This window comes from Typopeltis vanoorti, chromosome 3 (assembly GCF_054136105.1).
Source record: "Typopeltis vanoorti isolate ZY-2024b chromosome 3, IOZ_Tvanoo_1.0, whole genome shotgun sequence".
NCBI lineage: Eukaryota > Metazoa > Arthropoda > Arachnida > Uropygi > Thelyphonidae > Typopeltis > Typopeltis vanoorti.
This window is the reverse complement of record NC_143551.1, coordinates 57,554,274-57,580,861: the sequence shown is the minus strand read 5'-3', so window position 1 is coordinate 57,580,861 and position 26,588 is coordinate 57,554,274. Positions and strand designations below refer to the sequence as shown.

At 36.0% G+C, this 26,588-nt stretch overlaps 1 protein-coding gene across 5 annotated transcripts in view; it reads right to left on the bottom strand.

Moving 5' to 3' along the window:
* The window catches only part of LOC150108172 (uncharacterized), a 318,721-nt gene that overhangs the window by 19,346 nt on the left and 272,787 nt on the right, over positions 1-26,588 (bottom strand). For all 5 annotated transcript variants that reach the window (XM_090390632.1, XM_090390634.1, XM_090390631.1 and 2 more), the window contains one exon: positions 21,859-22,004. In XM_090390632.1, coding sequence (XP_090246758.1) covers positions 21,859-22,004 — 146 coding nt within the window. The remainder of the gene's footprint in view (positions 1-21,858; positions 22,005-26,588) is intronic.

Genomic DNA, 26,588 nt, shown 5'->3' with positions numbered 1-26,588 from the left:
TATTCTTTTTGATGAAGTTTTATGAAGAAATTTATTAACAGTATTTTTGTTATAGCCATTATTTATAAATGTGTTGCTAATAATCTTTAATACTTGTTTAAGAGCTTGTTCATTAGAGCAAATTGTTATAGCTCTGTTTTTAAGGGTGTTAATGACTCCAAATTTTTGCAAAGGGTGGTGATATGAATTAGCATGTATATATTGGCCAGTATGTGTCAGTTTGCAGTAAACTGTAAGGATAAACTGCCTGAGGGAAGATGTGTGACCAGTGTATTCAGGAACAGGAGCGAGTTCTGATTTTCAATTTCAGTAGTAATTCAATAAATTGTACGCACTCATGTTGTTTGTTCAGATGGCTAAGGAATGTGTTTAAAGTTTGTCGAGTGTGTGGCCAGATAACAAAAACATCATCAGCATATCTAAGCCACACTAAGTTTTTAGATACGTTGACGATGTTTTCGTCACATATATATAGCCAGCAAAGGTAGAGCCTCTGCTACTAATGGCTCAGCAAAAGGTTAAGCAAGTTTGAGTCCAGATAGTAGTTAAAAGGGGTTCAATCATTCGATGCTGTTGGCACACTCTCCCACAATGAGTCTTTGGACTCCCTGGAGGTGTCACATAATAATAATAATATATTTCGTCGATATATATACAGGGTGTTCGGGATAAATTTGACAGTTTCGTAAGGAAAAAGAAAATCTTCTTTGTATCTATTAAATTTAATGAATTGACAAAAAAACATTACAGGCAGAGTTAATTACAATACTATCAACAAGATTTACTCAAAATAACCACCATTAGCATCGATCACAGCTTCAATTCTGCTTCGGAACCTCGAACAAGCTGATGCTACAGTCTCCCTGGGAAGGGCCGCAAAAACTGTTTTAATTTTATCCATTAACTGGGCTTTTGTATTACTGGAAGTGCGATTGGTGTCTTTTTCAACTGTGCCCCATACAAAATAATCCATGGGGTTAAGGTCTGGGGAGTTTGGAGGCCAAACATTTGGACTGGTGAAGTCGTAGAAATTTTCAGACAACCATTTTTGACTTTTCCCAGAGGTGTGGCAAGGGGCCGAATCCTGCTGCCATACATACGGCCTACCATTGGCTACCCTTGTTATCCAGGGCTTGACTACAGTTAGCAACTCCACGAACAAAGCCCGAATTCCAATGCCAGGGTTCTTCAACACCTGTTCCTGCAGATTTGCGAGGAATTCTGCTGTACGAACGCAATCAGATCGTCTGCTAGGGATCTTTCTTCTTGCTACATCCTCGTAGTCACCATTGCAAGTCTCTAGTTCATGCCTGATTGTTTTTACTGTATTCAGGGAGCATTGGGCAGCAGTCGTAATATCCTTATTTTGATGGCGGGCACGAATCATCACGATACAAGTTATTCTCTTCCATGATTCAGGTGGGTTCCAGCTGTCCATCCTTTCTGACATCTTGTATATGAATGAAGAAGGGTCCAAACTTTTAAATGAAGAGAAGTGTGTGTTAATACATGTAACTTACGGAAAAATATAATTAATTATAAATATGTCAAATTTATCCCGAACACCCTGTGTATATATATATATATATATATATATATATATATATATATAAAAACATGTTGCTCTCCAGCCCAATTTAATTTTGTAACCTAATAGATAATAATAGGACTCTAGTTCTGATATAGTCAAGGTTTTTTTTCCCCCTTAGTCAGTAACTTTAGTAAACCATGTAGATTGCAGTGCAGTTGTTTCTTTGTGTGTGTATATATATATATATATATATATATACACATACGTGTATGCTCCAGATATACGATCTTGATATGAAGGTCGAAACATCAAGTGTTCATTTTGGTTTATATTAAACTAAAGTTTTGCATAATGTATTTAATATGGAAAGGCTTGGGTTAATAATTCATAGAGCTTCACAGTATAAACACCAAAATAAGAAAAAATATATTATTAAACTTATTTGTATTTTGCTGGTTTTCTACCCAGCATCTTCAGAGAACCATTATAACTGTGACAAGCACACATGTGAGTGTGCTTGTCGATAAATATAGAAAATATTCAAATTGTACTGGAAACTGAACCAATGCCCTTACATAGTTCACTGTATGACTTGAATAACATAAGTTAATTTGGAGAAGTCAGGCTATCAAGTGTCAAAATGATGGTTTCCCAGATCTTTGGCCAATTACTGCAACCATTCTTGTTGAGATTGGGAGAGAGTGTTTCATAGCTGATGCTGATTGTAAAAATAATAGTCTCTCAAGACTTATCATGACTTCTATGTAGTATTGATATTTTCTTCCATCTAATCTTACATGAAGGAATATCCACAGCATTGTCAGACAATTCCAACTTGCCATACAGATGATAGTGAACGGAATTTTTGTGTTCAAGGCAGATGTTAACACAAGTTGGTCCAAAGTTGGCTAAACTGCACATTAATGCTTTCAGAAATCCTTAATCTGGAACTGTGGTCTGTTCTGTACACCATCTCTGAAAATGCTACTCCTATAGACGGTTCCCACAGCTAGCAAGAACACACAGTAGTGTATTTATTTTCGCAGCTGTTCTCAGAAGATACAGTACCAGTTTGGAAATAACGATTAGCATGGAAATGTAGTATCTGTGTTATTGCGCCAACTGTGGCTAGTATTCTGACAATACCCAAACCTCCCAAGGATAACAATTCCATCTAAGGAAATATATTAGCACTTAAAAAGTTATATAAGAACAAACAAACTATTGTAATAAAAGCAGACAAGGGAAATGCAATTGTTATTATGGACCAAGCAGATTACAGCAAAAACATGGATCAATTGGTCATGTTACAGACTCTGCTAGTGCACTATTAATGAGATTATAGATCAAGATACAAAATTCCAAAATGAAAAAAAAAAAGTATAAATTATTTAAAAGAAAAAAAAGTTACATCTCATATACATACAACAAAAATATCTTTTAAGATATGTTCTTTCTTGCAGTTATATCAGAACTTTCCAGCCCACCTCCTCGTGTGTGTGTGTCAAGGGAAAATAACCTATATGACTATATAGACAAATTTTAAAAGAGAAAATAACTAATTTATTTTCAAAGGAACTAATAGTTTCATCTTTCTAGAAGACTTCACTGGGCACATAATATATAGAACACAAAAAGGAACACACACACACCTTCATTGACTCTGAAGACTCATCGTTGATTGAGTAGTTGTTAATAAAAACATTAATCAACAATTGTCCATACCTGTACATTTGTCTGTCATATTTTGCCTTGAAAGTATTCACTGACCAAGCACACAGAACTGACACTGGCAATATGTTCCCCTCATTCACCACTCTCCATGCAAAAAATCTAGTTAGTCCTTACTCCCTTGCTAATCACACTTTTATTCAATAATAAATTTAGTTTAATTCTTTATCCAAGTGTGAGCAAACAAAGTTTGTGCCTGAAAGTATCTTCAGGACTGGGGTAAGGAAGTACAACACCAGGCAACTCGTTGCAAAGGTGGACCAAGCTAACATCACTCCTATCTCAGTATCTCCCATAATGCAAAACACATCTCCTTGCGGATATGTATAATGTTATGCATTAAGGGAAGGGCCACTACCCAGACTAGTTTCGAGCTTTATTCTTAGTCCAACTTTGCAATAAGTTGCCCGGTGTTGTACTACCTTACCCCAGTCCTGAAGATACTTTCAGTCGCAAACTTTGTTTGCTCACACTTGGATAAAGGATTAAACTAAATTTCTTATTTTATAACCAAGTGAAAAATAAACTTTCAACATCTTTCTCTAAATCCAGAGTAATTTAATAAAAAGGTGACACACCTTTTGGCAACTCCTATAGGTAAAGATGACCTCGCTATTGCTTCTGCCTGGTATCTCCACTTCTGGGCCAGTCTCCCACTGAAGAGACCTCAATAAAGGTCGAAACTAGTCTGGGTAGTGGCCCTTTCCTTAATGCATAACATTATGCATATCCGCAAGGAGATATGTTTTGCATTATGGGAGATACTGAGATAGGAGTGATGTTAGCTTGGTCCACCTTTGCAAGGAGTTTCCCGGTGTTGTACTACCTTACCACAGTCCTGAAGATACTTTCAGGCGCAAACTTTGTTTGCTCACACTTGGATAAAAGATTAAACTAAATTTATTATTGTCTAACCGAGTGAAAAATAAACTTTCAACACTTTTATTCAATTTACATGGTTGACCTCTAATTTTATTCATGTAATGAAATATTTCATCCACATCAGATCCTGTAACCCCCACCCACACCAAGCAACTCATATGTCTTTATCATATCTTCCCTTACCTGCTGATCAACCAACTTCTCAAAATCACAAATCTTCAATCTCTCCTCACATGAAGCAACCCACACCTGTCACCATCTTAGTTATCGCCTCTGAATCTCTTCCACCTCATCCACATCTTCAAGAAAACCTGGCAGCCAAATCTGTGTGCATCCAGCCATCAAAGCCTTATAAAGAGGAATAATAAATAATTATCTCTGCATGTCAGAGTGTTCCTCAATAACCAGGTAATCCTATGAGCTAAAGAACTGACAGCTCCTTTGACCTGGCTTTTCAATGAAAGTCTGGCTATGGGAAAGGTGCCCAGGGAATGGAAGGAAGGTAAGACAGTGCCATTGCATAAGGATGGTAGCAGACTGGAAGTGTTTAATTATAGGACAGTTTGTGTGTCATCAGTAGTTAAGATCTTGGAGAAATTAGTGAGGGACCGTATACAGCATTGGGCAGATGAGGGTAATGTTATCTGTGAGAGTCAACATGGATTTGTGAAGGGGCACTCTTGTTTTAGTAATATGCTAGCCTTTTATAATAAAGTTACAAGAGCAGTAGATGAGGGAAAGGCATATACTGCCATTTTCTTGGATTGGCATTTGACAGGGGTGCCACATGATAAGCTGATATTTAAGTTGCAGCACATGGGTCTGGATGTCATGTTGGTCAACTGCATTCAGGATTGGCTGTCCAATAGGTATCAGAGAGTTGTGCATGGTGGGGCAGTTTCAAGGAGGCAGAGGGTTACAAGTGGGGTCCCACAGGCAGTGGTGAGCTATAAGGGGCTTGCGCTAGCCTTTTGTTAAATTTTTCTCAAATTTGTGAGCCCCTTGTTCTCCTTGTTTACTTTTTTATTTAAAAAATAAAAAAATAAAAATAAATAAAAAACAACCATAATTTTTTGAAATATATTAAGTAACAATCTCATATGGTAGCCTAACAAAAATTAGTCTATTCGGCAGTGTGTAGATTATTTGGAATTATTGTTTCAATTCTATAACGAATGCGCCCAAGTTTGAAAATAAAATAAGCGCATGTGCTATCTATACCATACGATTGGCTACCCTTCTGGTAGCCAATCGTATGGCAAAACCGTTGATTATCGCTTGAAGTATAAAAACAAAATAGAAATATAACGTATTTCACTATTATTGTGTTTAGATAATATTTATTTATTATTTATAGATTGTTTGTCATAAAAACTTCTATTGCAAACAAAACAAATTTATTTGTTTATAAGAAATGCGTACTATTACATATTTATGATTATAAAAGATTTTATTCTTATTATATTTTGATAGTTATAAAAATGTTTTTCTTATGTAAGATAAATTAACGCAGATGATTGTGTGCAAATATTTCATGGTAGATCATGAAATATTTGGTTAAAAATGACAGCCTTTACAGGTTGATTGTCTTTTTATACTTTTTGATTGGCATTTGTACATCAGCTGTACTGATAAAAGTTTTTGTGTGAAATATGGCTTTTTTTTTTCGCTCGACGATGCAAGCCCTTTGTTAAAATTTCCATAGCTCACCACTGGGACTTATACCATTTAACTATTATATCAATGACATTGTCAGTGGATTGCAAGGGGATAGTCAGTTGTTTGAGGATGATGTGAAGCTGGGAAGGGTTATTAGTAATAGTGCAGATGGTAGCCCTATAAGAGGATTTGAATAAGCTAGACAGATGGACAAATGAATGGGGATTTGGTTTAATGCAGCAAAATATAAGGTCTTGAGGTTTGGGACACATCGATATGAAGCTGCATACTCTATTGGAGGAGATATACTGGTGGAAGTAGGGGAGACAAGAAATCTAGGGTTGATGATTGATAGAAACCTGAAATTTAGGGAACATGTTGCAAAGGTGATGAAGGTAACACAGAGGATTGCTGCAATAATGAGAAGGACACTGACCGGCAGAGATAAAAGAGTTATCATTCCGTTGTATAAGACTCTGATCAGACCACACTTAGACTATTGTTCACAGATTTGAAGGGGATAAATTAACTGTGGAAAGGATACAAAGGCAGATAACAAAGATGGTTTCAGGACTGTACAATGTTAATTATGACGATCGGCTGAAGGAATGTGGACTGCAGAGTTTGATGGATAGAAGGAGAGGTGATATGATTGAGACTTTTAAGCTGCTGAGAGGTGGTTATAGGGTTGACACTGGGGAGTTCTTTTGCTTGGTTGAACATCGTGAAGGAGCGAGTGATGACAAGGGGGTCATCCCTGGAAGTTACGAAAGGAAACTGTGAGCAAGAGGGTGAGAAGTGGTTTCTTTGAATGGAAGGTGGTTGAACCATGGAATGCATTGCATGATAGTGTGGTGAAAGTGAGAATGGTCAATAAGTATAAGGAGTGGTATGATAGATTTTGTGTTTCCTAGGAAGAACATCCTGCGATGAGTCTTTTGACTCCATGGAGGTCTGAATAATAATAATAATATTTTAGCCACTTTTGCTTCAAGTTCTTAGAGTACAGTCCCATCAATATGGTACAAAGATGGTGGCAATATTACTTATCATTCCAATACACATAATCTTACACTCTGTCACATTGAATTGGCATCTGTCATACTCCCAGTCCAGTCTATTTAACTCATCCTGTAAAGTATTAAAATCTTCTTTGTTGACTACTGCTCTACCTAATTTTACATCATCTGCAAATAACTAAATATTTCCCCTCAGATTATTTACTATATCATTAATGAACAAATTAAACACTAGTGGCTCAAGTAAAGAGCCCTGTGACATGCCACTAGTCACCAGCCTTCTACAGGACTGTGTGCCTACATAAACTACTGTCTGATATCTCTCCATCAATCACTCTCTCTTATTCAAGACACCAGCTTCATATCCATAACCATTTCATGTAACTTATGTGTCAGGATTCCATGTAGTATCCTATCAAATGCCTTTGCAAAACCCAACAGTATAATTGTGTAGATATTACCTTTATCCAACTCAGCTGTCAGCTTATTAGAGAAAGTGAGTAAGATGCTGAAGCTTGAACTACCTTCCACAAAGCCATGCTGTCCCCCCATACAATATTCCATTCATATCCACCAGGTTCTGAATTTTGTCTTTAACCAAATTCTCCAATATTATGACCCCCCACTCCTGAAATACTAATTTTACTATATTAGCTGCTTCTGTCTTAGAACCACCTTTGTGCAACGGGAATTTTTACTTATTTCTATTCCCTTGGGACTCTACACAAGCTGAGACTCAGATTAAGCAATCTAGTCAAAAGGACTACCAATTCCCTAGCACATTCCTGTAATGCACACATTGATATCCCTCCAATCCCATAGCTGTATTGACATCCTGTAAAGTCCTATGTATCTCGACTCCCTCTATCTTTACTTCCATATTAATCCCTGACATATCCATTACTGTAATATCTACACTCTTGCAAAAATGATTATTCAATAATTCAACTAGTTCATCTGCTTCAGTCATCACTTTCGTACCATATGCAATTTTTCAAAATCATCTGACTGTGGCCATTCTTGCTTTTGCTTGCCACATACTGAAAGAGCTCTTTCGGATTACTCTTAACTTGTTTAGCTAATCTCCTCTGTTGGAAGTTTTTTTTTCTCCCTCTTACTCTGATTTTGACTTCCTACACATACCAGTCACTCTTCTGGCCTGTGCTTTATACTGCTCATGGGCTTACTGGTCACCTCTATCTATGAAATTAATTCCACATGCTTCTTTTTAACTCCTGCTTAATGTAACATCCATTTAATTCTCTCTGGCAATCTGTTCCACTCATTCACTACTCTCTAAACAAAAAATCTTGGACTTACTCTTGAAGTATGCAGTTAGCTACTTGTTCCTTCAAACACCCTTTTACCACTTCCCATGCACAACTAACACCTTTTCCCTGAAGTATATCCTCCCATAGTACCACTGCAAGCAATTGTCTAAGTTTCTCATAGTTCCCAGCCTTATAATTCCATATCGAATCCTTCTTTACTGAAAATTTCACATGCTTAGCCACCTTCCAGGTCAAAACTGAATGATCACTCTCACCACCTGGTGGCAATATATCCTCAGATGTAATCACAAGGTCCAACGCTCTTGATCCCCCTTATGCCTTTCATTACATGCTGCCTCGGAAAATTATCCTTCTGCCTATATGACGTTTCCTCCTTCCAATCTATATCCTCATAATTAAAGTCACCCATAGTAATTACCTACCCTCTACTTATTGAATTTATTTGCCAATACATATCACCCACGTCATCTTTTGTCTTCCCTAGCCTACAGAGCAGCCAACCAAATACTTTGTTGCATTAACTTGTATCCAGACAGCTTCAAAAGTAGTCTTCCATTTTCCTGATTTACTGTTGAACTAGCATTCTATTGGGCTGCAACTCATCTGATATCATCAGTAATAACCCCACCCCCATTCTATTTGCTCTATCTGACATAAAAAATACTATAACCTTCACTTTCTATGCCAATAATTATATCAAGGTTTAGTTAATCACATCTCACTAATACCAATAACTTTTGGCCAATTGGAACTAATCAATGCAAAAAATTCCTCCTTGTTCCTGATACTCCTGAAATTTGTATACATAAATGATATAGACTTGGTAGGCCCATAATTAACTTTATGCTTTGTATTCCCATCCCATTCTTATTTACAACCTCAGAAACTAAAGACTTCATTTTCTCTACAATCACACATCCATTTGCTTTGATGCCTGCATGCTACCCTCACCTGCTTCCCCACCTAACAACTCTAGTTTCCCTGATTTTGCATATCTAAACCTACCTACTACAGTCAGCAAGAATTTTCTAAACTCCTAATACCAAATCCATTTAGGTGCAAACTGTCTGCCTTACATAAGTCTTTTTGATCATCGTACTCACTCCACACATCCAGAAACTGCTCCATTCCTCCTACACAACCTATGCAATGAGTCATTTGCAATTATTGCTCTTCTTCACAACTCACCTATATCATACCACAGCAACATACTATCTTTACACTCTCACTCTTTCATATCCTCTTTCATACTGTACTTTTCTCCCTTCAGATCATTTGTACCTGTCAAAACAATCAATTGTTTCACTTTACCTTTCTGCATACTAATAGCAACACTAATATCATTAACATATAATAAATTTAGTTTAATCCTTTATCCAAGTGTAAGCAAACAAAGTTTGCGCCTGAAGTATCTTCAGGACTGAGGCAACTCGAAGTAAAGGTGGACCAAGCTCTCATCACTCCTTGTCTTAGTATCTCCCATAATGCAAAGCACATCTCCTTGCGGACATGTATAATGCTATGCATTAAGGGAAGGGCCACTACCCAGAGCAGTTTCGACCTTTATTGAGGTCTCATTAGTGGGAGCCAGACCCAGAAGTGGGTGATACTAAGGCGGAAGCAATGGAGGCATCATATTTACTTCTATGAGTTACCAAAAGGTGTACCACCTTATTATTAAATTACTCTTGATTTAGAGAAAGATGTTGGAAGTTTATTTTTCACTTGGTTAGACTATAATAAAATTAATAAATTTAGTTTAATCCTTTATCCAAGTGTTTGCAAACAAAGTTTGTACCTGAAAGTATCTTCAGGACAGGGGTAAAGTGGTACAACACCAGGCAACTCCTTGCAAAGGTGAAGCAAGATACCAACACTCCTATCTCAGTATCTCTCATAATGCAAAACACATCTCCTTGTGGATATCTATAATGTTATGCATTAAGGGAAGGGCCACTACCCAGACTAGTTTTGACCTTTATTGAGGTCTCTTCGGTGGGAGCCAGGCCCAAGTGGAGATACCAAGGCAGAAGCATTAGCAAGGTCATTTCCTCCTATAGGAGCTGCCAAATGGTGTGCCACGTTTTTATTAAATTAGTCAGACTATAATAAATTTAGTTCAATCCTTTATCCAAGTGTGTGCAAACAAAGTTTGCACCTGAAAGTATCTTCAGGACTGGGTTAAAGTGGTACAACCTTAATGCATAACATTATACATATCCGCAAGGATATGTGTTTTGCATTATGAGAGATACTGAGATAGGAGTGTTGGTAGCTTGCTCCACCTTTGCAAGGAGTTGCACTACTTTACCCCAGTCCTGAAGATACTTTCAGGCACAAACTTTGTTTGCACACACTTGGATAAAGGATTAAACTAAATTTATTATAGTCTGACCAAGTGAAAAATAAACTTTCAACATCTTTCTCTAAATCCAGAGTAATTTAATAAAAATGTGGCACCGTTTGGCAGCTCCTATAGGAGGAAATGACCTTGCTAATGCTTCTTCTGCCTTGGTATCTCCACTTGGGCCTGGCTCCCACTGAAGAGACCTCAATAAAGGTTGAAACTAGTCTGGATAGTGGCCCTTCCCTTAATGCATAATATTATACATATCTGCAAGGAGATGTGTTTTGCATTATGAGAGATACTGAGATAGGAGAGTTGGTAGCTTGCTCCACCTTTGCAAGGAGTTGCCCGGTGTTGTACCACTTTACCCCAGTCCTGAAGATACTTTCAGGCACAAACTTTGTTTGCACACACTTGGATAAAGGATTAAACTAAATTTATTATAGTCTGACCAAGTGAAAAATAAACTTTCAATATAATAAATTTAGTTTAATCCTTTATATCATTCCGTTAATCCTTTCCTAATATCATTAACCTTTGCACCTGGGAAATATGATTTCATTATTCCCTCACAAAGAACTACTCTTATGATAGAATCTCCATATGAAATTCTCGTTCTATTCTCACTAGCACTTGAGTTCACCTGTTCCTTTATACATTTATTTGATAAACGAAGAAATTTTCTTCAAGGTCTATCTCTTTTCTGCCTACCTAACAGTGATACTTTTGCCTCAAGTTGTTTTTGTTCTGGTCCATATGAGGCAAGGCCAATACTCCTAAGCGAGGATCATATTCAGACTGAAAATGAAAATCATTGTCAGCTAATCCAACACAGTTAAGACTGGATAATTCATTAGCGCCTGAAATTAATAAAGAATCTCGGTGCAGACTATCAGAAGATACAGGCACATGGTTTGAGGTTTCCAGAAGCTCACCTGCAGCCTCTTTAAAACCTGTAATATTTAAACTTTCAACAGCAGTAAGAAGTGTGGACAGCTGATCTTGCAAGATGCTCACGTCACCCCTAAACATTAAATTTGCCATTGCTTTCAGATCTGCAAATTTTGTCCTTGAGAATCACAATGGGATGATTACAAGAATTTTCAATTAATAAATTGAAAAAAAAAGGGGAGGGGCTGCATGCAGATAATACTATCCTGTGAGCCTCAAGGCTCTCACATGCTAAAGTTACATCCACAAAAGCTTTTCCCTTGAAAGCTCTTGTCGATGTAACTCTAATTTCGTACAAACAGTCTGAGATTCCATCCTTGTGAAAAATTAGGTATAATTATTCAATAGATAACAGCATCAATCATGGATGTTATATTAGCAATGGCAGATAGTTTAATCAGCCTGCACCTGTTGAGTTAGACTTAGCCACAAGAACAAAATTTCAAAAACTTCTATTAAGTAATTCCTTAAACCAAATACAGCTTCATAGAACTGTTTCCTCTAAAGCAATCTCCTCAAAAATACAATTACTCAAAAACTCAAATCACCATAATCAAATGTTTGAATACGTCAATATACACCACCATGTTGGTGTAGTTAGGCCTAGCAATGCTACATATTCAGATGGTAGAATACAAATAAGAAAAGTCACTTTAATTCATTTGAAATTACTCAAATATGATCTCCATGCCACTTTCAAACCTTTCATTCAGCTAGCTACCTTCATCCATTCACTTAAATATCAACTTCATCCTCTTGCTCAGTTTTCTTTATGCCTGCAGTTTAGCCTAATTTGGACAGACTGGTAGATCGGTTAGCATCTGCCTTAAAGAACACAAAAATATATTTACAAGCATCTCTATGGAAAGTTGGGATCGGCAGACCATGCTCTGGATACCCGTTCACACAGGATTAGATAGAGGAAAAACATCGACACTACATAGAAGTCATTATAGGTCTGACAGACTATTTTTAGAATCGGCCTCAGCTATGAAGCACTCTCCCAATCTCAACAAGTATGGTTGCATTAATTTGTCAAGCATCTGGGAAAACCATCATTTTGACACCTGACAGCCAGACTCCTCCAAATTAACTTATGGTTATCTGGGTCATACAGGGCACCATGTAAGGACATCAGTTCAGTTTCAATTTGAATTACTTTCCATATTTATTTCTCTGTGCACATTTATTTATCTATGCACAACAGTCGAGTTGAAATAAGAGAGGATGTATTAACTGTGACTGAGCAATAGGTATATGAGGAAATAAATAAGCTTGATGTCAATAAGGTGATAGGGTTTGATGACATAACTACACATCTTAAGGGAATGTTCCAGGGAATTGGCATGCCTGTTTAATGTCTTACAACAGCACAGGTTCCAAAAGAGTGGACAGAAGGTAAAATTATTCCACTGCATAAGGGTAATAAGGCTGTACTACAAATTATAGGCCAATGGTATACCTAGATTTTGCAAAAGATTTTGAGAGACTGCCACATGACAAGCTGCTAAATAAACTGATGGAATGGGATTGGACAGTAGACTAGTGAGTTGGACCAGTGACTAAGATAGCTATCAGAAAGTTGTATATAGGGGTGCAATGTCCCAAAAGGGGGAAGGGTCACTAGTATGTGCTGCAAGGATCTGTATTGGGGACATTTTTGTTCAATTTGTATATCCAGAGAAGATTCACAAAGATGGTCAGTGGTCTTTGGAATGTGGAATACGAAGCCAGATTGAAAGAATGTATTGCAAAAGAATCGCAAAGCCTCGTGAATAGAAGGATGAGAGGTATATGACTGAGACACTTAAGTTAATAGAGGATTGTTACTGGGTTAATGTAGAAGAAATTTTTCATATAATGGGAGTGGGGGGAGGGTAGAACAAGAGGCCATCCCTGATAACTGTATAAGGAGGATGTGAAAAAGAGTTCTTTGCACAGAGAGTGGCTGGTGAGTGGAATGCACTGCCTGAGTGTGTTGTGAATGTACTTGAATCACACTGAATCAGTTTAAGGCATGGCCAGATGAGTGTGTGATAGTGTGTACCTCCCGTGATGAGTCATGGGATTCCATGGAGGTCAAACACTAATAATAATAATTTAGTTCAGTGCTGTGTACTTGTCCTATAGTTGTACTCTGAAGATGCTGAGTAGAAAACCAGGAAACATTAGTAAGTTGAAAAGCAAATTTTTCCTCTTATGGTGTTGAAACTATGAAACTATTATGAATGACCCTTTCAGATGTTTGTGGGTCTCCCTCTTTCTTGTTTGCAAAATTTAGTTGATAGGCAGAAAAGAAAGGATAAAAATTGGCAGACATGAGTTATTAAAAGGGTTCTATAAGACTAACACAAAGAAAATGTTTAAATACATGATAAACAGAGAGAGAACTAGGAGTCATCTGTGGAAGTTGTATAAAAGCATAATTATTAAGAATGTGCAGACCACATTTTTTGCATGGAGAATGGTGAGTGAGTTAGTGGAATGGATTGCCAGAATTAGTTGTGAGTGCCCTGACAGTGAATGAGTTTAAGGAGAGGTACAATAAGTTTCTTGAATTCATGGAGATACCCACATTATAATAATTTATCCAAACAGTGATTTCATAATAGGGGAACTCAATGTGCTTGACCCTTCTTCAATTTCACTGAATTCTGGGAATGCTGAAGCATTTTTTTTTTACACAAATACTTCCACAGAAAGTTGTAAATTTATAGTACTATCAATTTACAACTTTCAACAATTTACAATAGAAAGTTGTAAATTGATAGTACTATCAATTTACAACTTTCTGTGTAAGTATTTGCATAATAAAAAATGCTTCGGCATTCCCAGAATTCAGTGATATTGAAGAAGAGTCAAGTACACTGAGTTCCCCTATTATGAAATCACTGTTCGGATAAATTATTATAATGTGGGTATCTCCATGAATTCAAGAAACTTATTGTACCTCTCCTTAAACTCATTCACTGTCAGGGCACTTACAACTAATTCTGGCAATCCATTCCATTAACTCACTTACCATTCTCCATGCAAAAAACGTGGTCTGCACATGCTTAATAATTACAGGATTAAATAATCTGGAAACTAAGTTTTAAAAGAGGTAAACCGTGAGTAGACATATCGGTACACAATAAATAACAGAAAAAACTCACATAGAAAGATTATTTATTAGTATAATTTTCGCCTGTGTGTCACAGGCATCTTCAGTACATTAAGCTCAAAATTAAACACTAACTGACAATTCCAAAAAGCGCCACCTAAGCAGCTGGTGTAAGATAACTAAAAAGGTCAATAACTATCGTAAAAAAAAAAAAAAAAATAAAAATAAAAAAAAAAATAATAATAATAATACAATAAAAAGTTAGGAAAGATTAGCTGATTTGTAAAGTACTTATCTCCCATAAAGGGGATAGACGTAAGCCGTTGGATCTGTTTAAGTTAAGAGAATGAAGTAGAGTTTCACATGTTTCTTTATAAAGGCGTTCCATGAGAAACTGACTTTTGTGAAGAACTCTTGTCTTTCTCCAATGAACTCTGTGTCTAGTGAAGATGGCATGTTCAGAAAGTCCAGACTTTTCAGGTTTAAAGTATTCAATATAAGATTGGTGTTCTTCTAGCCGAATAGAGGCAGGCAGATCTTCCTGTTTGTCCAAAATAAGATAATTGTGGAGTGTATCTAGGCCATGTGGCCAAATAGTGAACACATCATCCACATAGCATAGCCAAACAGTGGGTTTTTTGTGGGGCTGAGTTTAAGGCTTTTTCTTCAAAGGGCTCTATAAAAAAGTTGGCCAGGGGCGGAGAACCCATGGTTGTCCCCTCTGTTTGTAGAATTTTCCTTGCCAAATAGCATGAGTTCATGATGAACTGAAATAGGGCTGAGATATCGGGAGGAAATTTGGCTTGGATGAGATCTAAGGTATCTTCGAGTGGGACATTTGTGAATAAGGAGGAGACATCAAAACTGACCAAATTATACTAATAAATAATCTTTCTACGTGAGTTTTTTCCGTTATTTATTGTGTACCTAATCTGGAAACTGTTCTGAAAGCCAAACATGAAACTTCTTTCCAAACTTCAACAAAATAAGCATAGTGGTATATATAGTCTTACACAGGATTATGAAAATCATCTACCACTTAAAATCATTGTGGGGGGGGGGGGGGGAGTGTGGAGCTATTATCCACCTGGTTTGTTAAGTGGATAATGGCTTCATTGTGAATACCATATTTATTATAGCAAAGTCTGGATATAGCATAAACTGGAGAACTGATGGCATTTCCTTCCCTCCTCTTTCCTGCTATGCATCTTTTACCTTGCATTTAAAATGTTTTCTATCCTTTCTAATCCGACTTTAAATTTTTCAGGAAATGACAATGTATACTAAAATATTAATTAAAAAACTTGAATCAATACCTTCCAACATTTTGGCAGTTTGATTGCCATCTTCTGGGAACATAAAACTACGATATGTGCATGTAGGCACTAACAATGAGCAAATGAGGCTGAAGAAGGCAACTGAAGTTGGTCATATGTCCTAAAGGTATCCCCCACCCCCTAGTAGGCTAAATTGGGTTGCCTTGGCTGTTGAGCTGATGTTCTTAAGATGCAAGCTTCCCAAATTTGTTGAGATTTGGGAAGTTTTTTTAGAGCTGAGGCTGATTCCAGGAATAATCTTTCATATTTATATTTGCTGCGGTGTAGTAAAGTGACTTTCTTCCAGCGTATTCTGTGGTGGTAACTAGTGCATGGTCATCAAGTCCTGAGTGGCTGTATTGGTGAAACCGGATGTAGTCTTTGTGTTTAGATCTCCTGATATTAGCTATCCTGCCTGTTTGGCTGTAGTAGGACAGTATACAACTGCAAGGGACCTGGTATACTTCAGGTAGGTATAGGGAAAGTGTCTGGTCTTTGGTGGAGCAGATAAGGGATGGCAATTTCTTATATGATTTGTAACAAGTAGTCAGGTCATATTTTTTTAGGATCTTTGTTAGCTTTTTAGATGTGCCCTGGATATAAGAAATGGTGATAGATTTAGTGTAATCTCTGTTATGAAAGGGGGGGGGTTGTGGTTAACTGGTTTTAATATTTACTGGATTTTTTGGGGGGTTGTAGCCACTGGCTAAGGTGTTAAGGATATGGTCAAGTTCAGTAGTTAGGGCATTGTTATCTGAACAGATTAATTTAGCCCAGTTATATAGGGTTTTTATAATTCCATGTTGTGAGGGGGATGGTGTGATTGCTGGTGAATGTATCTACCTGTATGGGTTGGTTTTCTGTAAACAGAGATCCAGGGATCTCTATTTACAGAAACAGAAAACCAGGGATCCATAAGACTGGCATGTAATCAGAGTGTCTAGGAAAGAGAGACTGTCATTGTTTTCCTTTTCCAAGGTGAACTGAATTCTGGGGTGCTGATTGTTTAAGTGTGTTAAGAAGTTGTGGAGTGTATCTAGGCCATGTGGCCAAATAGTGAACACATCATCCACATAGCATAGCCAAACAGTGGGTTTTTTGTGGGGCTGAGTTAAAGGCTTTTTCTTCAAAGGGCTCTATAAAAAAGTTGGCCAGGGGTGGAGAACCCATGGTTGTCCCCGCTATCTATTTGTAGAATTTTCCTTGCCAAATAGCATCAGTTCATGATGAACTGAAATAGGGCTGAGATATCGGGAGGAAATTTGGCTTGGATGAGATCTAAGGTATCTTTGAGTGGGACATTTGTGAATAAGGAGGAGACATCAACAGACATAGTGGTCAGTTTTGAAACTGACCACTATGTCTGTGTTGGAGTGAGAGGTTTTAGGTTTTTTCTATACTGGCTTTAAAGTGGGCTGAGTTTTTTTTTTGTGTGTGATGGTGTGTTGCCAGTATAATGTGTGAGCACATTGGCTAAATGTTTGGCTAATTTTTATGTGGGAGAATCAATGCAATCCATAATGGGACATAATGGCACATTCTGCTTATTTTGGTAGTCGATATATTCGGGGGAGAGGGGTGGTCTAGATTTGAAAGGTTTTAGTCTGCTAGTCACTTCCACAGGCCAAGAAGTAACCTTCTTAAGGAGTGTTCTGATTTTGGAGCTGGTGGGATCATATTCAATAGGGGAGATAGGTAGACCGATTTAACAGTAAAACTACTAATACTACTACAACTATTAGCTAAAAAAGGCGACAGATGAAGAAGTGATTGTTCAACTAATAGGTGCCCATTTTTCTAAAGGCTATCAACCTGATCTATGCAACATTGAGCTCAAAGTTGCAAAAAGTGAATAAGTATTTGGCAATAGGGGCTGATGGGATATCATGGATGCTAAAAGCATTCAGCTGAACTTGTACCTTTGAATTGGTTATATAATGTGAGGAGTGGAAAGAATGTATGATTATTTCATTGCACGAGGGTTGTGCAAAGATTGTTATATCTAATTATTGATTTATAAATATCTATGAAGTAATGGAGATTTTGAAAAAGTTGATAATAGCTCACATATAGAAATGGGTTAACAGTGAATCTATATTATTTGCTAAGGCTTTTGATTGGATACAGATATCAAAAAATGGTATACTGGAGAGGAGCAAGTTTGCAAGATTTAAGGTGACCAGTGATGTACTGCAGGCATCAGGCCTTGGTCAAATATTATGCAATCTTTACATTAACAATATTACAGATCTAACAGGTGAATATATAGCTGCTTGCTGGTGATACAAAGATAGATAGGGTAGTTAGGAATGTGACTGACATGCAGAACGATGTGAATAGGCTGGAATTGTATAGAAGTGATAATGGCTGCCAGTTTACTGTCAGCATATGTAAAGTTAAGCACTTTGGTGTAATAAGATATACAGTGGTATCTTGCTAATCCGAACCAAAAACTTCATTGTAAATGAAGTCTTGGAAGATTTTTTGAATTTAAATCTAAATTTAAATTAAAAAAACAAGAGATTGTTGTTTTTATAATCTATCACTCTACATCATTCCTAACTAAAATAAATATGGCTGCTTCACATTAATCTTGGAGATCATTGTTATGATACTGCAAAGAATTAAGATGTCCATACAATAGCCACAGAGGCATCAATTAGGACTATAGCATTAGGCCATTTAGTTTTTTTTTTTTTTTTTAACCTTCCTTCTATTTGTCTATGTGCACATGCATATTCGTATCATAATGCCAGTTGACAAACGTGAAACATTAGCTTAATAATTAAATAATAGTGAATAATATAAGCACGTAAACATAAGAATGATCTTTATTTAACCAAATATTTCGGTCTGGAAATGGCAGACCATCTTCAGTGGCACTACAAGAACAGTTTTAAAAAAAATATATAAGGTGGAATACTAACAATAGATCATTTAAAAATAGAACAAACTGTGTGATGTTATATCACTAAGTATTAAAGAGAATATTTTTAAGCAGAGACATGATTGAAATAAAGATATTAATTAATAATATTAAATAACATAAAATTATTATGAATTAATGAGTTATCCTGATTAGACTTTCCCAGATTTTTGATATAGATATACAGTCATTCCGATTCAGGTTAAGATGATGGAGTAAGGCCTCCACGCTTTCTTTGAATAAACGTTCAAATTTATAACGGGATCTATGTAAGAGGCGAGTTTTTGATCAAAGGATGTTGTGATTAGTTTCACTCCCGTGCTGAGCCAATCCAGATTTTTCAGGTTTGTTGTGATGAATGGAGGATCGATGTTCTTGGATTCTTTTTTCAAGAGAACGTCCAGTTTGTCCAAAATAGGAGAGATCACAGTTGCAGGGAATTTGATAAACTCCAGGAAGAGACATAGTAGGGTGTTTGAATTTAGGAGAAGGAAAATGGGAAGATAATTTGTTATTAGGTGAATACCTAGCTGTTAACTCATATTTCTTCAGAATTCTTGTGATAGGTTCTGAAATCTGAAATTGGAACTCGACTTATTGAATCTTTGTTGTTTTGTGGTGGATTATAAGAATCGAGAAGATGTTGAGTACTCTTTTCGGAAAAGCCATTGAGTTTCATGTGTTATTGGATAGTAGAAAGTTCTTTCTGTAGAAAATTAGAAGTAGAACAATTACTTTTGGCTCTTCTGATTAGACATTTTATGATTCCTGTTTTTTGAAAAGGATGATGGGCTGATTCTTTAAGAATATAACAACCTGTGAACGTTGGTTTCCTATAAACTGTAGTTGTAAGAGTATTTGAAGGTGACTGGATGAGGAGAACATCTAAAAAAGATAACTGGTTGTTTTCTTCCATTTCCATAGTAAACTTTATATGATGATGTAAGGAATTGATACTGTTTAAAAAAGAAGGTAAGGAGACTTTGTTGTGTGGCCATACAGTAAAGATGTCATCTATATATCTTACCCAAAAGGATGGTTGAGGGAAAATAGATGAGAAGAGGACTTTTTCTAGATTTTCTAAATAAAAGTTGGCTAAAGCAGGAGAGAGAGGACTTCCCATGGCCTTCCCAATGTTTCATTGCAACCTACAGATCTTATGGTGAGCATTGATATAGAATCTTTAGATACAAATGTACCTCTCAAGGAGATTTTAAAATTACTTGCTGACATCTTTCCAGAAGACATTATAAAACTATTCGATTTCGTAAAACACTCAGGATATTTCTTTGTCAAAACAAATTTTACAGCGAAGTAGAAGGAATGGCTATGGGAAGTCCTCTCTCTCTCTCTCTCTCCTGCTTTAGCCAACTTTTCTTTAGCACAGAATAGAAAGTTCTACAGAAAGAACTTTCTACTATCCAACAACACATGAAACTCAATGGCTTTTCTGAAAAGAGTATTCAACATCTTCTCAATTCTTATAATCCACCACAAAACAACAAAGATTCAATGCGTCGAGTTCCAATTCCATACATCTCCGGGATTTCAGAACCTATCGCAAGAATTCTGAAGAAATATGAGTTAACAGCTACGTATTCGCCTAGTAACAAATTATCTTCTCATTTTCCTTCTCCTAAATACAAACACTCTACTATGTCTCTTCCTGGAGTTTATCAAATTCCCTGCAACTGTGATCTCTCCTATTTTGGACAAACTGGACGTTCTCTTGAAAAAAGAATCCAAGAACATCAATTCTCCATTCATCACAACAAACCTGAAAAATCTGGATTGGCTCAGCACGGGATTGAAACTAACCACAACATCCTTTGGTCAAAAACTCACCTCTTACACAGATCCCATTATAAATTTGAATGTTTATTCAAAGAAAGCGTAGAGGCCTTACTCCATCGTCCTAACCTGAATCGGAATGACTGTATATCTATATCAAAAATCTGGGAAAGTCTAATCAGGATAACTCATTAATTCATATTAATTTTATGTTATTTAATATTATTAATTAATATCTTTATTTCAATCATGTCTCTTTAATACTTAGTGATATAACATCACACAGTTTGTTCTATTTTTAAATGATCTATTGTTAGTATTCCACCTTATATTTTTTTTTTAAAACTGTTCTTGTAGTGCCACTGAAGATGGTCTGTTATTTCCAGACCGAAATATTTGGTTAAATAAATATTTTTCTTGTGTTTACGTGCTTATCTTATTCAGTCTTTATGTCACAAGTATCCTTAAAACATCAAATTAAATTACTAAATATATGAAGAGCCAAAGGCTTCAATTCAGCGACATAACTTATTTAAGTTAAGGGATATTACATCCCATATTGTTTCTTAGCCAAATAAGAAACTCAAAGAGTTTCATGCTGAATACAGAAACTATATAAAGTTCGGCGATTCCAAGCATAAGCAAATACCTGGATAGTGCAGCAACTGACCCTTAAGGTAGTGCAAGCTGAGGCAACTCATAGCAAAGGTGGAGCAAGCTCCGAACACTATTCTTGATATTTATATTTATTATCAATATATATATATATATATATATATATATATATATTGATATTTGTTCTACCCAGACCGGTTTCACAGGTTACAAATTAAATAATATTTAGTTCATTATTAACCACAGATGCATTTTCATTAAGCAAAAACATGGGCAATAATCAGTGTGTCTACGTATTAAGTTGGTGTGAGTAACATCTTGTGTCAGAAATTCTTAGTGTTTACATTTTGAATGTGATGGTATTCTACGTATCTAGGATTCATTCCTTTAGCAATTTATTTTTTTTTATGAATACAATTTTAGCAAACTTTATGTTTTGAGGAAATTAGTTCTATTAAGAAAAGTGAATTCAACAAAAAGCTGTTTATATTAATATTATAAAAACATTAAAAATGTTCATTTTATTCAAAAATATGTTTACTATTAGAATATATAAAATATATCCAATATGACAAATCTCAGAAATCTTGATTAAAAGACAGTCAGCATATTTATACAATTTACAGTTTAAACATAAATCAGTTTTTATATTCCAAAAGCAATAAACTGATACTCTACTTCTACATGTCACTTACTCTTTCACTTTTACGCATTTGTTGTTCCATTTGGGTGATGTCTGTTCTTAGCTTAATCATTTCTGACTCAACTTTTGCATTGTACTCCTGCAACTGCAATATCTCCTTTTCCAATGCTCGAATATCTGCATCATTTTCTAATTCTCCTGTAAATAAAATAAGTTTGTTTAATTCAAATGTGCATATTATCATATTAATCATTATAATAATTTATAACTACAAATTGCAACAATTAGTAATATCATTAATCTGGCATCTTTCAGATTAATAATAATTGAACAAAAGATGAGTTAGCCGGTCTCATATGGCGCTAGGAGGTTTTTTCACCCAGAAACTCAGGTTTTTCTTTCCCCAGAACAGGCAAACCAGCCCCGTGAACACACACACATATCTACAGACATAGGACACACCGGGAGGCATAGGGTTAACCACCTTTGACTGTATTTTAGAAAAAGATGCAAGTGAGCATAAAGTAAAAAGGTTTTTATTTAGCAACAATGCAGTGGCAACAGTGCATTCAGCAGCAACCTCCCTTGGCAGTTGGCACTTGGCTTCAACAGTTCCTCTGTTGATTTTGTGTTTGAAAAATATGTTATTTGTGTATTTATCGTTTATATTCATGATATTTTGTGCAATATGGCTCCTACATGCCTAATTAAAAAACCTAGTGAAGAATCACAGAAAAAAGAGGCAAGCAATTGATCTTGAAACTAAGTTGAAAGTTCAATGATAGTGAAGAAACAACGACAAGGTCTTATCAGTGATTGGAAAAGCTACTTCCATCATGCATAGAGGACCTGAACCAAAAGCGCATACCTCCTAGCACTATGACCATAACCACTAAGCCTCTTCAACATACTGAAGGAGAAAGCAGGTCCTGATTATGGCTATGAAGTCAACGCTTCTTCCAGTTGGTTCATGAGATTCAAGTAGTGTTTTGTACTGCATAATGTGAAAATGTATGGTGAATCTGAAAGTTCCAATGAACAGGCTGCCAAGGAGTTTGGTGGAGAAATTGGATAAAATTATTACAGAGGAAAATTATTTGCACAGCAAATATTTAATATGGATGAGACCCCCTTGTTTTGGAAAAAAATGCCTGAGCAGACAATTCATCCACAAAAAACTAAAATCTATGCCTGGTTTCAAAACTCAAAGACCGTGTTACGATTCTGTTAGAGGGATAATGTGGCTGGATATAAACTGAAACCATTTGTGATATGGCACAGTAAAAATCCACGAGCCTTCCAAAACATTAGGAAGCATACTCTTCCAGTTCATTAGCGGAGATATAAGAATTCGTGGATGACTCAAAAACTGTTTGCAGACGCCTTAATCAACTGTTATGCAAATGAAATGGAAAGCTATTGTGTGAAAGAAAATGTAGAATTTAAAATTTTATTGATTCTAGATAATGCTTCAGGTCATCCGTCTTATATCGGTGACCGGTTCTGGATGCTTATAGGAATTATTGCTGAATTTATGTATATATGTTAGGGTTACCAAGTAATTTTATAAACTTAGTTATTTTACTCCTAATCCCAAGTAAGCAAACAGTTAAGTTTGCACCCGAAACGTAGCTCAAGTCTAAAGGTAGTGCTTTACCTTTTAGCAATTTGCATAGGTCAAGTTCATAAGGCTCTGTATTACTAAAACCTTGGTATTTAGGGTCTAGCTACTCACTAAGGAGACCTCAAAAAAGGTTGAAACCAGTCTGGGTAGTGACCCCACTCATAATGTATTGCAGTATACATCTCTTAGTGAGATGTGCTTTACATTATGGAAAATACTAAGAATAGTGATCAGAGCTTTACCCACCTTCACAATGAGTTGCCCTGGTGTTGCACCACCTTTAGACTTGAACTATGTTTCAGGCACAAACTTAACTGCTTGCTTACTTGGGATTAGGAGTAAAATAACCAAGTTTTATAAAATTACTTGGTAACTCTAATATACATTATTCCCAAGGTAAAAAAACTTATTTACATATATATATATATGGTAGTTTTAATTTGCAACACAAAACAATAATAAGAAAATAAATAATATATTTATTTACTTAGCTGTTGATATTTCACTGGTTTTTATAACTAGCATCTTCAGAGCACAAAGTGTCACAGTGAGCAAACAGCAAAGGTTGCTGTCTTTTGGAGATCTAATGGGATTATAGATAGTTTGAAGCTTATAAGCTACTCAGATAACTCTAGTAAGGCAGCAATCCTCATGGAGAAATTTCCAATGTACAGGATGGAAAAAACCAAGTCTGTACTGAATGTTAGCATTTTGGTAGGGAAGTATCAGAAAATAGCATCTTCTGAATATTGTTCTTAGAATATCTGTTAAGAGATTAAAGTTCTTTTTTACTTGTCTTCATCTTTTAAAATAGATTACTCATTTTAGTGTGTGAATTATGCCTATTATGCGAATGAATTATGCCAATTTTTGGAACCTGTGGGGCCTTTTTGAAAAAACTGTAATGTATAGTTGACCTTGATTATCTTAATCAAGTCAAAAATAGTCTGAATATTGTCCCTCCCTCCATATAACTCAAGTAGAACAAATGGATGAAACGATTATATGGAGATGATTGGAGGAAATGCAGGACTAGTTTTGTTAAGAAATAATACTGAGAAATAGGAATAGAATTGACTGAGGATCAACTCCAGATACCTGTCTGAACTGGACATGTTTCAAAAGTGACCTAAATGCTGATCAGCCTAGTGATTATCTTTCATCCATATACACTAATGCAAGAAGCATCAGGAATAAGGGTGAAGAGTTCTTGGCATAGGTAGTTGTAATGAGACCAAAAATTATTGGTATTAGTGAAAACAGACTGACAGAGGGGAATATTGTTACAGGAATGGAATGTGACTGGTTCAGCATATTCAGTGAGGAGAGACAAGATAAGAAGGGTGGGGGAATTTTGCAAATGATTGTAGGAGACTTAAATCATCATGTTGATCCTCCAATCAGAATAAAAAATCTCCAATAGTGGTAACATGCAGTATCTTTGAGGCTATTTGGTACAAGGTAAAAATTAGCAAGGCAAAATTGTCCTACCTGGTAGAATTACGCATAAAGAAGAATTAACTCAGTAACTTTAACTTCAAAGTTAAACTTACTCTAAATTAACTCAAAGTTTGAAACATAGTATATTAGGGTTAGAATATGTAATGTTTTAAAAATTTATATTTACCTTGTTATATATATATATATATATATATATATATATATACACATACACACACAGGGTGTCCCAAAATTCACGCAAGATTTAAATTTAGTGCCATTTGTGTGGTAAAGTGTTGCCAACGAGAAAAAAAAGACAGCATGACAGCTGACAGTTCAGGGTTATTAAAAATGGAGCGCTACACAAAAGAACAATGCATTTTCATTGTTGAACAATATTTTAAAAATAATGAAAGTTTGGCAGCTGCAGTTCGCAATTTTCGTACAAAATATGGTCGGAATAGTGATTTAACTTCATCAATTGTGAAAAGATTAATTAAAAAATTCAAGGAAACTGGATCAATTAGTGATCTTATACACCCTGGCCATCCTTCAACAAGTCGTTCAACAGAAAACATCGAAGCAGTTTGTGAGAGTGTTGCTGAGAGTCCAGGAACATCAATTCGGCACCGTGGTCTTGAATTGGGCATTGCGAGAAGCTCTCTACAGCGTATTCTCACGAAAGATTTGCATCTTTATGCTTACAAAGTTCAATTGACTCAAGAACTGAAGCCTACTGACCACATACACAGTGAAGAGAGTTTGTTGAATGGATTATGGAACAACAAGTGGATGCTTATTTTTCGAACAAAATCATCTTCAACGATGAGGCTCATTTTCATCTTGATGGCTTCATTAATTGACAAAATTGTCGAATTTGGGGTTCAGAAAATCCACAAGTGATTGTTGAGAAACAAATGCATCCACAACGTGTCACTGTTTGGTGTGGATTTTGGGGTGGAGGCATCATCGGTCCATTCTTCTTCAAAAATGCAGCTGTTAAGGCAATAACAATAAGGTGCTTGCTATTGCGACATGATAATCCAGTTTTTTTGTGCCTAAATTGCAAGATATGGATGTGGACGACATGTGGTTTCAACAAGACAGTGCCACATGCCATACAGCCTGAGAAACAATTCAATTACTGCATGAGTCATTTCCTGGTCGTGTAATTTCCCGTTTTGGTGATCAGAATTGGCCGCCCAGATCATGTGACTTAACGGCGTTGGACTTTTTTCTTTGGGGTTTTTTGAAGTCTAAGGTTTATGCCAACAAGCCCACGACCACCCATGCCTTGAAGAAGGAAATTGAGTGCTGTATCAATGAAATTCAGCCACATTTATGCAAAACGGTCATGGAAAATTTCGACAAAAGAGTACATGTGTGCCAGCAAAGCCGTGGAGGCCATTTGCCCGATATGCTATTCCATGCATAACCCTATACTGTATACTTTATGAATCAATAAGAAATTACAATTTTTAATTAAAAACCTGTGTTTTCTATCAAAATTACTTCTTGCGTGAATTTTGGGACACCCTGTGTGTATATATATATATATATATATATATATATATATATATATACATAGAAAACCTGAAAAATGCAAGTAACTCCAAAGAAACAGAATTTAGGTAAGAAGGTTTGATTGTGTGTCTGTGATTATCACAACATGCAAGGTTATTACATTAAAGATGGCAAGAAATTATATTCTTGTTTAA